We start from the raw sequence: 18,708 nt of genomic DNA on the forward strand, positions 1-18,708 counted from the left end.
GCGGAAGTTCATCTTCATGTGAGTGGTGGTGGCAGTGCTTGCTTGGGAGCTTGGCTTTATTGCTTGGTTGGGGAGGTAAGCGGTGCTTAGCTTGTAACTGCATGTTTGACCATACAGATTTTTTCTGTTGGCGGATTATAGCAAAATATACAATGCTATTCAATATACAATTTAAATACATAATTAAATATACATGTGCATATTTAAATGTTATGGCAGAATAAAGCAACACACACTCAAAACATTCCACTCCTTTTTTGGATAGTCGTCTAAAAAGCAGTTTTAAATAACTGCAGCAAAAGTTTGGCAGGAACTACAAAATTGTTTACAGAATCTATAAAGCTTTTATCACCAGAATGTGTAAGATAAAATACGTACTGAAATTGCGAACCTCAGTAACCTAGTTACTGTGAGGGGAGGAACAGAATACTTTGCATCGCAGCCTCACCTCACGTATGTAACTAATGTCACCGACGTGTGGGCGGTACTAAGAAGATGAAGGCTCATAGATTATTATAATGAAAGTTTTCCATTCTGAGTAGCACGTAGCTTTTCTGCGAAGCTTTCTCAGTTTCTCGCTGGCTCTTCTCGGTAGGAAAATCATTCCGGACCAGTGGTAATTTCACTTGGCTAAAAGCACTTGTAAAAGCTTCTAGTTTATTCACTTGATTTTATCGTGTGATATAAGTTAAAAAAATCCATCAGGACACTTTGATTTTTCGGAAAAAATTAACCTATTTCCATTTATATTTTTACTCAGGTATAACTTATAGCCCTTGACTGTAATTTCACCTGGTGGTAAGTGGTAATGCAGTCTTAGATGGAAGCAGGCTAACCTGGAAGGGGTATGGCAGTTTTTATTAAACCCATACCCCTTTGGTTTCTTCACAGCATCGTACCAGAACAGTTTACCGGTAGGGTGGTAAATAATAATTACAGTCGAAGAATTCCATCAGACCAGATTTAGAATTGGTGTGTATGTTCGTTGCTCTTTGACGCAAAATCTACTGGACGGGTTTGACTGAAATATGAAATGGAAATAGATTATACCCTGGATTAACACATAGGCTACTTTTTATCTCGGAAAATCAAAGAGTACCCACGGGGGTTTCATTAAACCTACATCCACACAAACAAAGTCGCGGGCTTACATAATAATTCAATGCTTAAAATCCGGTTTGTTCGTGGCGCGTGGGTGTCAAAGCGCCGTACTGTGGGAGTGCATACACGACCCATTTCGCTTCCTTTCATAGGAAGCTGCAGCATCCTCGAGAGCGCTCCGAGAGCTCTTTAGCCTCGCCTTATCACTGTTATGGCGTTTTCTATGCATTTTAGAGTCGCATTGTTTTTTCGATTGCTTCCTTTATTAACTTGGTATCACTTTAACCCAGGGATTAAAACTCCTAGTTTGATAATGCCACCTTTTGAAAGACTGCCAAGAAAATGTTGCCTTATGAGTTATGACTATCGTAAAAACTTCTTTAAGCGCGTTTGGTGATTTTGAGATTGGTAAAAACTGTTAGGTTGAAAGAATTTGTTTCTTAACGCAAACCAATAAGGTTCCATTTTTAATAGACACATGATAGCGTAGGTATTGAAATAGTACTACATATTATGTACCTGAATACAATCAAAGAATAATCATAGTAATGACGGCATATAAATATTTCGCAGTCACTGGTTCTCCTCGGTAGGAACCAGTGGTAAATTATTTAGACGATTCAAAAGCACTTGTAAAAGTCTACTTGAATAAAAATCTATTCTATTCTTTTCTATTCTATCCTATCCTATCCTATTCTATTCATGAGAGTTACGAGGGGTTTTTACCCCTTACCCCTCTTCCCCACCTGGTTACGGCAATAGCTCAGCCTTTCCGTCAGTTTCTACATCGTCGTTCCATCGTGCTGGATCCCCACACTACACTTATCTAGTTTCATAATAACAAGTGTAAATTAAAAATTTATAACACCCCCGACAAGTGAAGGTTACAGTAACTAGAAAAAAGCTGATATTTTTCAAACGGCTGAACCGATTTTCTTGGATGATAGCTAAGAACACTCTCGATCAAGCCACCTTTCAAACAAAAAAAACTAAATTAAAATCGGTTCATTCGTTTAGGCGCTACGATGCCACAGACAGATACACAGATACACACGTCAAACTTATAACACCCCTCTTTTTGGGTCGGGGGTTAAAAACGCAAATCATAATGCCAAGTCAGGTAACATAATGTAAAGTCGGTGTGCAGGTAACGCTGTGTAGCGGCGCGACATGTGGCATATAAATATCCCCCAGTCGCTGCAACTGTGAGTTACGAGGCTCACTAATGCAGTGAACGTGCTGCGCGCAAAAATGCTCGTTAGCTCCTGTACTACATTCACATTAAGCCGAATCATCGCAAATATACATTAGAGCGATGTGTTGCCTAGTTGCGACAGTGAATATTAATTTACTTAAGTCAGTAACTGGATGGGTGGCCAATGTTAGCCACCCATCCAGTTAATGACTTGAGTAAATTTAAACAGTAAACTTGGCCTTTTTGGGTTTCGTACCCGAAAGGAACCAATGCATTATTATGCCTCTATCCGTCTGGCTATACATCTGTCCATCCATCTCTCTGTCAGCGTTCTGTATCTCATATATGTAAGCTTGGCCCATATTAATTATCTATAAACGTGTAGAAGTTACTGATTAGATAGTTGGCGCCACTCAAATCATAACAAATCATAACATCATATTAGAAGGCGTCATTGATTGGCTGAAGTTGTTCAACATCTGATCGATAAACGTACTGTATATAAAATTCTTATAGTTTCTAGTTGATGAATTGTAGCATAATAAAGGATAATATTTGTAATCAATATATAAGATGAAAACATCTTTATTACTTAGATGATTTGTTAAACGAGCTTGATGATTTGTATATTAGTCACTAAGTTTATTCATTGTACAATTTGGATTGGCCGATAACGATAAGATAAAAAGGGGAGTGGCTAATAAACGTGGAGAGGTTACCTGTAAGAGTGGTTTTAAAACGACGACATTCGAAAATATACTAACGTAAGAGGAACAACATTTATTTGACACAAATGTAAAAGTTAATAAATTTAAATATGAAATAAAAGTGTAATAATTTATCATCAAGATTGTGTTTGTGATTTCGTCAGACCTTACCCAAAAGGTCAGAAGAGGGACATCAAGAAAATATAATATTTTCTTGTCACGCTCACGACTCAGAGAAACAAGTGGAAATATACAGAGGAACGAGAAAGAAGTGGAGGTCTAGTAGACCACAGACATTTTGGAGCACAAGGCCAATATTTGGGCCTCAATATATCAAAGTACCTAGTCATGGCATCAAAGGATTTCTGGATAAACGGGTAGGATCTTTCCATGATTTTATTTTTATTGATACCTATTAATGGTAATTTTTTTTTTTTTTTTTTTTTTATTTGTGTGGGTTTTCGTTTTGTTTGTTCTACATTTAGTTATCATTTTGTTAAAAAGCTTTGCTCCGAGTTGGAATGGAAATTATATAACGTTATGATACCTAGAATTACCCACATTTTTATAATTCATCTTGTATATTGGTTATACAAATGCGATCGACCTTCAAATTGTGGTTTAAATAACGTTGAGGTATTTAGAAGGCTTATTTTACAATGAAAAATGAAAAATGTTTATTTACAAAATACAGTCTTGTACAATTTTCCTGTGTCTGGTGGTACCCGCACTAGGTTATCCTGTATCGTGGGTACAATGGAATAGATAGTGAACATAGTGTTAAACAATATAAAAAGTGTGGTTTACTTAATGATGGGCGTTATTGTTACTTTTAAATAGTTTTCAGAATGTATCTACTATGTCCTGCCGGGGTTTTATTTCTCATTAAATGATTTCACAGGTGAATATCTCACGGAACGTGGTATTTCAATCTTCACACTTGTAATCGTGTGCCGAATTAGTTTGGTTAAGAGTTACGATAGGGATTTATTTTCACATAGTGGTTTTGTTTTACGGAAGGTGAATTTCTGGATTTAGGTTCAATCGTTTGCTGCATTCATTGTATAGATAGATGTTTTCCTTTTTCTAGCACACAGTGACGCGATATTATCACACAGCACTCATTGGGCATCTTGAATGTTGTTTTGTGAAATTATTATTTTTTGTAAACCGCTTTGGGATAAGGTAGAAAAAGTTACATGAAATAGCTTTTCGTTTTACGCCTGCCAGTGAAATAATCCGTCTCTACTTGTAATGGTTACTAAATGATTGGGGATATAAAATGTTAATTGATAAAAATGAAGGTGATCCGTTGTAATAAAGTAATAGTGACCAGGGTTAATAAATTGAGCATTTTGAGAAATATAAATCCTAAAATGGGTGTAAAAGTAGGTTTATCTTATCTGGTTATTCTTTAACTAAATTTAAAATTATGGTAGGTAGGTAGTCAGATAGTTTTAAATACGGGGTGCATAAATAAGTGTTTTTTTTACAAAAGTGAGGAGAAATGTTTTCATTTATCTATTTTTACCACTTGAAACGCGTAATGTTTGAGTTTCAAACATAACTTTGTTGACAACAGCTCACCATGAACAACCCATGGCCGGCCCACTACTGAGCAACAAGTGTCTCCTCACAGAATGAGAAGGGTTTAGGCCGTAGTCTACCACGCTAGATAACAGCTAATTTACTTTTAATACTGGCACAATAATTTGAGTACTACGAGTAGTAGGTAGGTATAGTATATGAGCAGCGGGGGTTTTTTTTTTACCTGTATTCACGCAATTAACTGTGTACTGCCGCATTTAAATGCAATATGATTTTGTTTTTATTGGATTAACATCGCTTGGCGGGTTAAATTCCTGGCAAATGTTCTATTAAAATTAGAGTAAGTTTTTTTTAATGGTAATATACCTACAGTACTGCCCTTAGGGCAGGGCGCGATAATAAGTACCTACTACCAAAATACTATTTTCTTTGTTGTACGAAAGAAATTTTAGGCAAATATCTTTGCACTACGCTCGCGTTTGTGGCATGACATTATCCCAGAAATATATTTTAAAAAAAAATTCACGCTCGCTTGACTCGCTTCGCGATAGTTCAGTTTCGATATGCATTTAGTTAACGAAACTCTCAGGAAACCACGTTTGTTGTGCTCTCGAAATTGATCAGTCTGTTTGATAAAATCGAAATGCGGTGCCTTATAAATTTCGCTTAGGAGCGCCGGTAGTATCTCATGATAATAATATGAATATTGATCATAATTTTTTTTTTAGGCTGATTAAGCATTGAAGGTTTTTCGGCTGGTCTGGCATTTCGCCTGATTTTATGTTTTTGCTTATTTAGCGCGTTCAGGAAAGCTTTGACAACGTTTTATAACATGAGTATATATATTTTTTTGTTTTAGTTACCCAAACAGAAAAAAAAAAGAGCATTAAAGATGTGGGACCGAGGGATAAATCTAGTGTGATTTTTGGTTGGATTATGAAGTTGTAGTTAGGGTATTTAAAATAGAAAGATTTCAATTGTAGGAAATGATGTAAAACATGTTGAGGATAAGTTGTGTAATAAAGTCGATAATTCACTTGTTAGATGTCACGCGATCTATTGCGAGGAGGAATCTTTTTCTTGTCTTTTTTTTTATAAATACGGTGTTCTGACGGGTTTTTATTTACGTCTCGGATTATTGAATACTTTCGGTGTTTGATTGGACGGTTAGAGGTTGCAAAAGCAATCGCCCTCTAATTAAATTGTTTATTTAGGCATTAGTTCAATTTGGATTAAATCTCGCGAAAAGCCACGGTGGCTGTCTCTCGCGCGTCTTGGAAAGACATTCCTAATGCCTGTTTTTCTGAGGGAGGGATGCATTATCAAGTGAGATGAGCTGCAATGTTTGCGGCTGATTATTTTGGAGGCACAGTGGTTTAAACTGGTTGGTTTGAAAATTTGCAATCGTGGCAAGTGGAGTAAAGTTTGACTAAACTATTTAATGAACTAAGTATATAATGGATTTGGTGAATGGTTATATTATATAACATTTTGATAAATGGATGAATTTGAAGAGTGTATGTATGTGGTTGATGCACATTTGTTTCATATTTTTACTTAAGTTATAAAGTATTACATTTGGTGAGTAGTTATTTATATTTGGTAGGGTAGGTTTGATAAACAGGTAGTTATCTTGATTAATAAATGAGTTATCATTTTATAAATGCGTACTTTAATGTTTGATGAACTGGTATACTTGATAAATGTGCATATTTTCATACTTCAAAGACAAGTTGTACCTATTAGTTTCTTCAAGCTTTTAGTTGCTGATAATTATATTAACATTCTTTAGAGCGCATGTCCTATGGACGAAATCGTTTATACATACTTTCACTGTTTGAAATGTTACAATCATAAAGATAGTTATGACTAGAGGGGGTCATAGTTTGTTGCCGCTCTTGTACATCCATGTGTCAACTAGGTATTGTTATCTCAGTATATTTCAGGGAACCCCCGTTCGGGTGAAAGCGATAGCTGTTGGATAAATGCTTGTTGGGTTATCAGAAGACCGTGTAGTCTTCGATGAGGTTACTTGTAAATATTATAGCGAAATAGTAAGTTTAAAAATAGAATGAGGCTAAACTAAAAAAAATGAGACAAAGATAAAAATAATAACTTAAAGCATTGAAACAGCATAAAGTGAAATAGTAACTTACAAACTATACATACATATTTACGAATTATGTAGATAGATATAGTATTACTGGATTACGTATATCAAATAAGAATACTGTCAGCTCATGTTTTGTTTTCGGCGTGGTAATTTTACGCTTAAAACTCATAAGAGATATCATGAGGTTCGCTTTCTGTAAAAGTTATTAGCTTTAACAGTTAATTGATTTATTACATTATTTATTTATTATACACTCAACAAGTAAAAGTATTTTGTTTTGACAAAATCCAAAGAAGTACCTATTGGATTAATAAAGCAAGGTACGAAGCATTGGCTGGATTTTACAACATTTAAAGTTTCCTGTTCATTTTTATCATTGAGTTAATTTGAGGCGGAAGGATCCTCTTGAAAATTTTTAAGATTAAGTTATTAGTAAGAAAGTATATTTTGCTTAGGTTAGTTTAAAATGTACAGCCGGTAATTAAAAAAAAATATATATACATTTAATTTTACATAATAGGTGAAGCTGGTTGATGCACCAAAAATCGAATTATCATAGGAATTTATTTATTATCAACTTCAAATATACAGTAGCAAACTGATTAGTTGGAATGCATGCAGTGATTGGAATATTTAAGTTCCGATAGAAGAATCGTGGCTTGTTCCTTTATGGACAAGAATATTTTTTTTTGACTCGTGGGACCACTTACACAAAATATCAACGTTCGGTTTGGAGGTCTTCCATGGCTATTCCTACAGTTCCATGACGTATTGAAGAGGTTAACACTTTGTCGCTCATCACATCAACCAGCACGGCATTTGGGTATGATGGATGGATGTAGATAGGTACACATTTGATGGGGGGGGGGGTTTAGTGGTTTGTATCAATAGGAACCAGGGGTTGAATGAGGAAGGCTGAGGACAGTACGTGTGGTGCTTACTAGGGTACGATGTAGATGACGATGATGATGATGATGGACGTACGAGGATGAATCTTTTACGAAACGAATAAAGGGAAATCGAACAGATGCGGGTCATTACGATTAACATATAAAATAATGTATAAGGTACCTACTTTCTTCTAATCTTTATGATCGATCAGCTTGTGATAGAGATCTTGATGTCGTAGAGAATAGAGATGTATCGAACGGAATATTTATTTCATTTTTTTTCCTGCTATTATGTTGATATCGCTTTTCTCTATGAAAAGGAATTAATGATAAACTAATAGGTATCATTCGGCGGCGAGTCGCGACTGTGTCGTTCCCAGGGTCGAATTTGGTAGTTCTGCTTATGTTACTCGAAACGACAAAGTACGCCATATGGTGCATATTATGGCTAAAATAAAATATATAAGTATCGTGTGAAATTATAAATCAAAGATTCTTTTTGCATGTAGATATTATATGAAAACCACTTCGAGAAAAATTTAAGGAAATAGGTATCCTTACCGTAGCCTCTCAATATATTTACAACAACATAATTTTTGTAAGACAAAATATTCTTAGTTACAAGAGGGTTGGCGATCTACACAACAGGCTGACTAGACACCGTAACAGGCTTGCGACTCCTACGCTCCGTCTCAGGAAGGTCCAAAAGTCATTTGTGGGAATGGGTATAATCTTCTATAACAAAATTCCTCAGTCAATTTTGGACTTGCCTTTACACAGGTTCAAAAAATCTATTAAAAATATGCTCCTGAGAAAAGCATATTATACTATCGAAGATTATGTAAATGATAAAAAAGCGTGGATTTGAACTTCGATTCGCTCCAGCAATGCGCAGGACTTCAATTGCTTGTATACATGGCATAATATTGTATATCAAATCATTGAAAAGAGCAACCGCCGAGTTTCTTGCTGGTTCTTCTCGGTAGGAAAGGCATTCCGAACCAGTGGTAGATGCTTTTGACGATTCGAAAGAACTTGTAAAAGTCTAATTGAATAAAAACATTTTGAATTTGAATTTGAATTTGAATATGGTTAAGAGGCACAAGTGACGCAACTACTGTACCCTGGCGTTTGTTTAACATTGTCCATTAGTACTTCAGAATGTGGATTTTGCTAGAAAAAAAAAACAATAGGTAATTGTAAGAAATATGGGAAGCGTAATCTGCATTAAAAGAAAAAGTTTGAATTGGAAGCAACCAGGCATAGGATTTTCATACATCCGTAATCACGTTCCTTTCAACTCTCTATCTATCACGGTTCACGATACGCCGTTCGCGGTTCGGGCCGTGACGCACGTGCAGACGGACAGACGGACGGAGAGCAGAGGTTTAGAAAATAGGGTCTCGTAGGCACCCTTCGAGGGGTACGGAACTGGAGAAAACTAAATTATAATAATGATAATAGGTTTTCTAGGTTACCAAGTAAAATTACTTCTCTTAGGTCGGATTGTATTATGATGGATGCTTATGAAACAAAATTAAATGAACGGTCTACTCAAAGTGTTTTATGTTTGCAGGATCCAAGGATGTTGGAAATGAACAAATGAGGGAAAAGAAGACCCAAAACTAGGTATGGGTCAGGGACACAAAGTCCCAAGGAAGGAAAGGATGGAAAAGCCCCGAGGTTACGGGCTATGGACAAAAAGTCCTATAGGAGGAAGGAGGTGGACCCTAGGATAAGGGTCATTAAAAATTTGGATCTGGAGGGAAAGGACCCTAGGATAGGGGTCATTAAAAATTTGGATCTGGAGGGAAATAAGGACAATCATATATGTATCCCGGTAGAAGAGAGACGCGCCAAGGCTCGGAATCCGCGATTTTCCAATAAGAAGGGAAGAAGAAAATATGTGCGTAAAACTATTGCGTTGAAAGTGTATGAAAATGTTTTGTGATTTAAATCGAGAACTGGCGGCGATTAACTTTAAGTTTAGAGAGTTTATTTTATCAAAAGGACAAGAAGTTCACTTACACATATTCATATTAAGAATCGCTCCCGATTCTAAATATAAATATAGAAGAAAACATAATCTTTAAAGGTATGGTGACTATACAATAATATAAAAAGTCAAAACACGTTATATTCGTTAACAAACTATACCTACATCTGGCTAAGATATCTATGGTGTTTGACACTATTTGATTAAACTTTAAACTTTGTAAAAGATTTTTCCTCCAGTATGAGTTTCGGCAAGTACATTATGTAGTAGAGCTAGGTAGTTTACATACCATAATTAGTCCTAGCTTTATGTAATTGTAGCATAATAGGTATGTTCGTTTTGTGTACCATATTTATGAGATTTAGCTTTAAAGTGATGCGTGTATGTACGGACTTTAATAGTATTTTCCTAACAAATAGACATATTTTGAATTTGTATAATTGACTTATATAATATAGTTCATCAGTTTTCTTATATAATTCTTTAGTGGGAAGGAGAGTCTAGTTGGAACAGAACTTTTAACAATTTATTTTGAGATACTTGAAACCCTTTAAAGTAGTTTTTAGTAATTAGTTTTACATGCTCATCCCCAAATCTCTATTGAGTGTTCCTGTAAAATATTGGCTTGTGAGTTATAATTGATACTTCGGACTTTATGCATGTACCTACCTTCTTTGATTAAATGGAGGCCTCCTTTAGTTGCTACTGGTCTCGCAATTTTTGATATCTTTATGATTTTTGAAAAATTATTTATAAATTTAGAGTGTCTGCATCTTTTTATTTTAATATTAGCGGAAGAGAACAGAAAAATGAATTTTAGATTAAAGGCTAAATTTGAGTGCTACTGTAGACTGGCAGGTAAAGTTGCGAGGGTAAATAGTTTGGAATTGAATTAAGTTTGTCTGCTATTTTCTAATTATATCGGATGGAAAGGGTTGCTGCGAGTGCTCTAAAATTAAGTTGCAATCATAATCAATACCAATGTATCAATAAAACTGTATATTCCTTCTAGTTAAGGTTAGCAAGAATATTAATTTAATTAATTACTATCTTAATTTTTTTTTTGTTTTGTTGAACTAAGTCTTTGTCATTTTGGTTGTGAAGTTTACATGTTACTTAAGTTTTAATTTTTTTTTTTTAAAAAGCGATGAGACTCGCTTAAAACAGGATGGCCGAGCTGTAAGCTTGGCCCATATTAATTATCTATAAACGTGTAGAAGTTACTGATTAGATAGTTGGCGCCACTCAAATCATAACAAATCATAACATCATATTAGAAGGCGTCATTGATTGGCTGAAGTTGTTCAACATCTGATCGATAAACGTACTGTATATAAAATTCTTATAGTTTCTAGTTGATGAATTGTAGCATAATAAAGGATAATATTTGTAATCAATATATAAGATGAAAACATCTTTATTACTTAGATGATTTGTTAAACGAGCTTGATGATTTGTATATTAGTCACTAAGTTTATTCATTGTACAATTTGGATTGGCCGATAACGATAAGATAAAAAGGGGAGTGGCTAATAAACGTGGAGAGGTTACCTGTAAGAGTGGTTTTAAAACGACGACATTCGAAAATATACTAACGTAAGAGGAACAACATTTATTTGACACAAATGTAAAAGTTAATAAATTTAAATATGAAATAAAAGTGTAATAATTTATCATCAAGATTGTGTTTGTGATTTCGTCAGACCTTACCCAAAATATAGTACCTACCTACTTAATAAACTTACTACTTAATTTTTTTTTTTAATAGGTAGAGAGTTGAAACCCGTACCATCACACAAGATTTCAAAAAAATCTTGTGTGATGATAAGGAACCCTTCATTCACACATGACCAGTGTCTGGCTCACACTTGACCGTTTCTTTTTACCTACGTGCCTCGAAGACTCGGTTCCGGTTATTACCATTAAAATCTGAGAGTAGAAGTCTAAGTCAATGGGTAATAAAATTATATTATTATTATAGACGTATGTACCTATAGCTTTTCTTTAATTGTCTAAAAAAACTACTAGTATGATTTTAAAGTATTATCTGCATCACTTGATAAGGTAAACCAAAAAAATTTTTCACTCTTACTTTGTTGGATCTTTGTTGGATGAATCTATGCGTAAACGGTATCTAAAATAATAAAAAATCTGAGATTTTTAGCGCATAAGCAATTTTTAGAAGATTTTATTCGGCCCTAAAGTTAGTCCTCGAGTAGGCGTTAAAAATTAGCATAACAAAAACTTAGTTAACATAAAAGTTAAAACTGGCGTGGAGATGTGAACCAGAGATTCACTGGGGAACTATTAGCCGGGAAACTTTGTGTTTTACTGCCCGGTTATAATTCTCCAGATGCATAGTTAAACATAACTTTCAGCAGGTGGGATTCGAAGAAATGTTTTATGTACGAAAGATGTATACTAATTATGACGACCTTTTTTTTATCTAAATAACTTTTTTTAATAAAGAAAATATTATTACAATAAAACTTAAAGCTAGCCTTATCTAATTGCTATACAAGTCATGCCCGCGTGACATGGTGCCAAGAATACTGGCTGCATTTCCGCGCTGGACAGCCAGGCTGATCCGTTGCGCAAAAAATGAGTCAGCCCTTCTGTCACTCGATGAGGCTATTAAACGCGGTGAAATGTCTGGTAAAAATGACGACCTCCTTGGCACAATGGTATGAAATGTGGTATTATAGTGAGGTTCCCGATTCAATTTCCGGCAGAAGGAATCTCCCTTATACTATAATACTAGCTTATGTTAGCGACTTCATCCGTGTGGACTACACAAGTTTCAAATCCCTATTTTACCCCCTTACGGATTGAATTTTCAAAAATCCTTTCATAGTGGATGTCTACATTACCATAGCTATTTGCATGCCAAACAGCCCGATCCGTCCAGTAGTTTGAGCTGTGCGTTGATAGATATCAGGCGGATCAGTCACCTTTTTCTTTTATAAATATGTAGTGCAACCTAGCTATTATTATACTTATTAAAATTAAAGTATACTTAATACTAGATATATATGTGGGTTTATTAGGTATTGACAAACGAGTGGGTGGCAAGAATCCTGGGAGCAGAATAAAGTTAAACATTATCGTTGAACCAACATCGTAACGAGAATCGAGAGTATCAGATATCGCCTACGCATTCTCAGTACCAGATCACGCGTAGGCAATAGGATTTTCTAGACGTGCTCTACCCATACTACCCCTTATAGCCAGTTCGCACTTGACGGCTGTCGGGTCCGGATTTTTTAACCCCCGACCCAAAAAGAGGGGTGTTATAAGTTTGACGTGTGTATCTGTGTGTCTGTGTATCTGTGTATCTGTGTATCTGTCTGTGGCATCTTAGCGCCTAAACGAATGAACCGATTTTAATTTACTTTTTTTTGTTTGAAAGGTGGCTTGATCGAGAGTGTTCTTAGCTATAATCCAAAAAAATTGGTTCAGCCGTTTAAAAGTTATCAGCTATTTTCTAGTTTTCTTGTAGAAAAAAAGGTAAGATAACCCTTAGGTTCATAATATTCAAGTGTCAATTGACAAAATAATGTCAAGCTGTCAAGATGGACGTTGCCTAGATATACATTATACATAATTATTTATTTGAAAATGATTTGTCGGGGGTGTTGAAAATTTTTAATTTACACTTGTATAGGATGTTCCAGTGGCAGAACATTTTACATCAATTCACCCTTTTGTGTTGGCGCCGACTAGAATTGTCGAATGTCTTGCCAGTCCTTTACGCCCAAAAAAAAACCTAATTTCGTCACTTTTCATTAAGTTCTGAAATATTTCCAAGCTATATCTTTACATAAGGATTGAGTGCACCCATTACTCAATATTTTCTTTCCTTAGCTGTCTTTATTCGGTTTCTTCTCAAATAATAAGAATAACAGCGATGTGACGGTCACATTTTGTATCCACTACATTTAGAGTTCGGGCCTTTTCATTGGCACGACATATTTTAGACGATAGATATGTAAATATACTTACCTACAATATTTTCATAATTTATTATTATACTTTAATGAAAATATTACAACAAAACTTAAAGCTAGCCTTATCTAATTACTATACAAATCTGCCCGCGTGGAATGGTGCCAAGAATACTGGCTGCATTTCCGCGCTGGACAGCCAGGCTGATCCGTTGCGCAAAAAATGAGCCAAAATATTGTGTTTAATGTATCCGATAAATTTGTATGAAACATATTGTAAGTATTCTATTCTGTTCTAAAATTTCAACTGTCCACTTGTCGAATTTACAAGTGTAAATTAAAAATTTATAACACCCGCGAAAAGTGAAGGTTACAGTAACTAGAAAATAGCTGATAACTATCAAACGGCTGAACCGATTTTCTTGGATTATAGCTGCTAAGAACACTCTCGATCAAACCTTTCAAACAAAAAAAAACTAAATTAAAATCAGTTGATTAGTTAAGGAGCTACGATGCCACAGACAGATACACAGACTTCTAACACACACGTCAAACTTCTAACACCCCTCTTTTTGGGTCGGGGGTTAAAAAGAAATTGATTGAGTAATAACGAAAAGCTTATTCGAATTTCGCTGTTTAGACTGTGCTTATAGTCTTCACTGATACAATATCCGTGAGTCAGAGAAACCTTACTCAGTACAGGCATAGGTAGGTAGGTCTCGAAGAAAGTTGATCGATTGCCGAGTGGACATGGATACCGATTAATGAAGCGCTACAAATTACGTGACAAGTAGTTACAATTCGTTTTGTCTGATCTCGGATTAGTGTAACGAGTCTTTTTAACTCCCGACCCAAAAAGAGGGGTGTTATAAGTTAGACGTGTGTATCTGTGTATCTGTGTGTCTGTGTATCTGTGTATCTGTCTGTGGCATCGTAGCGCCTAAACGAATGAACCGATTTTAATTTAGTTTTTTTTGCTTGAAAGGTGGCTTGATCGAGAGTGTTCTTAGCTATAATCTAAAAAAATTGATTCAGCCGTTTAAAAGTTCTCAGCTCTTTTCTAGTTACTGTAACCCTGAATTGTTGGGTGTGTCATAAATTTTTAGGTCACACTTGTTAAATTGCAAATTCTTTAAGGTACATTTTGTTTTTTTAGTATCCAAAATTACAAAAAAATAATTTTACACGTTACAATTGTTGGCTCCAGCTCAAACCACAAAGCTTTTGAGATTTAATTTCTTTTGGAACATGGTACATGGTTGCCATTTGAAAGTGCAAACATCAATTAGATCACAACAAATTGCGTTTCCACTAATTTTATTATTCTTTTCTGATTGTTCGTTTTAATGCTTTTAGTTTTCAACCGACTTCAAAAAAAGGAGCAGGTTATCAATTGGACTGTATATTTTTTTGTATGTTTGTTACGCGATTTCTCCTCCAAATATGAACCGATTTTGATTAAAAAAAATTTGTTTGGTAGGTCATACTTACTTCAGAGGTGGTCCAATTTTAGCTTTGTGAAGATCTGATGAATATCTTCGGATATGGAGAACAGAAGTTTTCAACAGATAAGAGTAGGTAAATTGCTCGCAATCGGTGTAATGTTTAGTAAACAGTAGATTTTTAACCAGGTATAGCATATTTTTATTTATTAAATTACAGTTTCTTGTAAACTTAAGGTACTTAGGGACTAGGGCACATTTTGTTTGAGATTTTTTTTTCTTTTAAAACATGGTACATGGTTACACCACTAATTTCATTCTTCTTTATTGTTTTTGTATGAAAAACACACAGCGCATAGTGTAGTAAATGTCATGCATAAATATTTCTGTGGCACCCCTATCTCAACATAGATTGCAGCAAAAAATGTGGCACAAGAGCGAGCATGGTTGGAATGTACCGCTTTCCCTTTGCGATTTAGCTCCAAAATAGCGGACGTTTTTACTCGGCAGTTTCACTAAGGGTTGGGATGTCGTAGTAAATAAGACGAGTACAAAGCCGAACGACTAAGCGGCTTGTAAAGTTTTTAGTTTGGTTTTTGGCTACCAAAACGACGGGTCTTTTTGAAAAATATACTTGCCAATAAATAATAATTTAATCTGAAAATAATCTGAAAGAAGTGAAAACGTTGCAACTCTGAACCTGGTACTACAAATAAAACTTCGTAAGGTCTGGCACCTATTAGCGGCATGGAACGACGGACCCTCGGCGTCCTAGGCTGAGGAGAGCATACTTTGACTTCGTTCAGACTTCAGACTTACGACACTATTAAAACAAGACAGCGTTATATCCGCTGGTTATATCACTGGCATAAATCTGTCTCGTTTTAACTGTATCTAAGTCCCAGCAAAATCAAAGCGCGCTCCATAAATCTCAGCCCTAGTACGTACTTAGAAAAGACATCTTCTTTCTCTTTGAGTAACACGGTTTATTTCCTATTTAAAAAAATTATATAACAGCACAAAAACTAAACATGTACCAAGAATTCCGTGGCGCCATCCAAATTGGGATTCCAGCAAAAACCAGCTCTCATTTTTTATGTACAGCATACAGCATTTATGCTGAGTTGGGACCAATTTCTTCGGGTTGTGCAACACAGAACAGTTTATTAGAGGTTACATATCAAGTATTAGAGGCGCTGGGATGACCTTACCCGTAGGCCGTATGTATAACTGGTAATGAGTGGCACAGCTTTCAAAAAATCAGTTTTTTCTATCTTCTTTCTTTCTCATTCATGCCATATGATATACTTCATATCATATGACGATATTTTCGATCTATCAGTAAAAAAATATAATCTAAAGTACTCACGACGGCGGTATTCCTCCCACGAAGACATCGGAGTTGGTATTGAACTTCCCAAAGACGAACTCCTTGCCTCGCGAGGTTTTGTTCTGGGTGATCCCATCCACTGACAGCGAGGTCTGCTCGTCTCGGCGGGCCACCTGACAAAGTTGTATGGATCAGTACCAGTACCAGCTGGTTTTAGATCAAGCATCCTAGATCATCATCATGATCAGCCAATCGCTGGGTCTCCTCTTAGAATGAGAAGGGTTAGGCCATAGTCTACCACGTTGGCCCAATGCGGATTTGCATTTTGCAGACGTCACACACCTTTGAGAACATTATGGAGAACTCCCATCCATGCAGGTTTCCTCACCATGTTTCCCTTCACCGTTAAAGCGAGTTCCGAAAAATTAAAATGACAAGATTGCATGGTAATTTAAAATCACATTGCTGTGTTGCATATTTCATATCTACGAGTATTGTATCATTTGGTTTTTTGAGAAAAGAGAAACTGCTAAGTTTCTTACCGGCTCTTTTCAGTAGAATCTCCTTTCCGAACCGATGGCAGAGTCCTTGACTAGAATACATGAATTTAATAAATTCATTTCATTCTATTTCAAAAGATAGAAGGGCGTGCCTGGAATCGAACCCACGACCCTCCGAACACTAAGCCGACCTCTTAAGTTTTAACCACTAGGCTATCACCACTCATCAGCAAACTATTACCAAGTGGAAATTAGGTAACTAAAAACCAAATTGAAGGCCAAGAAACAAATCAAACTAATCGTCCAATAAATAACCAACTCACCTGAACTTTGTGCCAGTGTCCGTCATTCAAATTGCTCCCCACCGTAATGATCTGAGCGCCACCCCCCAAATTATACCGCAAACGCAACGCACCGTTCACTAGTTTCAACTCAAAAAAGTCGTAAGTCCCATCGTCCGTATACAAAAGTAAACCGTTCGGCTGATCGGTTTTGAACTCAAGTTCCAATGTCCCGTTTAAACCGGCGTTCCATTTCCGGAATTGGGAGTAAGGGTTCTGTTTGTCGAGGACGAAGGCCAGGTTTTTGTTGAGGGAGAGGGACAGGAGGGTGAAGAGGATGTAGCGCATCGTTCGGACGTGGTCCGCCATGGCGACGACGGGTGACGTCATCAAGCGACGCCCGATGACAGCGACCGTTTGCGTCTCATCTCCGGCGGTGCCTGGAACAAACAGACTAGGTTAGTCGCTGGCCTACTACTGAGCACAGGTCACTTTCTAGGATGAAAAGGGTATAGGCAAAATTACCCCGCAGTACGGATTGGTTGACTTCTATAGATACTTTTGAGAACATTATGGAGAACTTCTCAGGCATGCAGGTTTCCTCGCGATGTTAAAGCAAGTGATATTTATTTATAACTAGATGATCCCCACAACATCGTCCATTATGTACCATATACTGTATTTAAACAACAAATACTGAAAACAACGATTTGTGATAAAGTTTGTAAGCTGTGACCAAAACGTTCATTTTTGAGATTTTCTATCACGATTTATTGCGACGTTCTAGCTCGAAAAAGAAATATTTCATACACCCATAATATGATGTTCATAATTTTATTATTACGGTACCCTAAACGAGCGAGGCTAGACTCGCTCTTGACCGGTTTATTAAAATCTTGTTGTTAAATAATTAAATATTTACTAGCAAAAAATAAACTATTAATTTTATTATTGTTCAATGAACACTCCTCGACCTAAAAGCCTCTTCAGACACTTGTATTGTTTTTTCACTGAAGATGATTAACGAGAAAACAAAAATGCAACTCAAGTGAAGTTGCCAAGTCGGGAACAATGACGCAACAAGATGCCGAGTTGCGAAAAAGTAAAAAACAAACCATGCAAGTGGTTTGCAGGTAAAAGCCACTCATACAGACAAAAGGCGATGCGGAAGAATCTAGGACGAGAACGGAAAACAGAACGGAAGAGTGCGGCCGCGGTAATCAGGAAGGACAAAGGGTGTAGTTACTGTGACGGACAAACTTTGGATAGTTTTTTATGGGTGGTTTTTAGGGTTCCGTAACAAAATGGTAAAAATAGAACCCTAATGGTGCGACTTTCTCTGTCTATCAGTCACAGCTGTTGATTGTTTCAGTAACTATTAAAGCTATCGACACGTTTGGAATAGTTGTACACAATAGTGGCCCAGCATCATTGTAATTAAAAAAAAATGAAAACTATGCGAAAATAAAAAACAAACGTTCCCATACAAGTGGTTTGCAGGTAAAAGCCACTCATACAGACAAAAGGCGATGCGGAAGAATCTAGGACGAGAACGGAAACGGAACGGAAGAGTGCGGCCGCGGTAATCAGGAAGGACAAAGGGTGTAGTTACTGTGACGGACAAACTTTTGGATAGTTTTTTATGGGTGGTTTTCAGGGTT

The 18,708-nt window shown here is 36.2% G+C and overlaps 1 protein-coding gene across 3 annotated transcripts in view; it reads right to left on the reverse strand.

The window, feature by feature from the left end:
• LOC123874726 (neurexin-1) overlaps positions 1-18,708 on the reverse strand; it is a 184,540-nt gene that overhangs the window by 153,947 nt on the left and 11,885 nt on the right. For all 3 annotated transcript variants that reach the window (XM_045920209.1, XM_045920208.1, XM_045920207.1), the window contains exons 2-3: positions 17,090-17,487; positions 16,306-16,439 (exon numbers count right to left, since the gene is read on the reverse strand). In XM_045920209.1, coding sequence (XP_045776165.1) covers positions 16,306-16,439; positions 17,090-17,437 — 482 coding nt within the window. In that variant the 5' untranslated portion in view covers positions 17,438-17,487. The remainder of the gene's footprint in view (positions 1-16,305; positions 16,440-17,089; positions 17,488-18,708) is intronic.

This window comes from Maniola jurtina, chromosome 19, assembly GCF_905333055.1.
Source record: "Maniola jurtina chromosome 19, ilManJurt1.1, whole genome shotgun sequence".
In the NCBI taxonomy this organism is placed as follows: Eukaryota; Metazoa; Arthropoda; class Insecta; order Lepidoptera; family Nymphalidae; genus Maniola; species Maniola jurtina.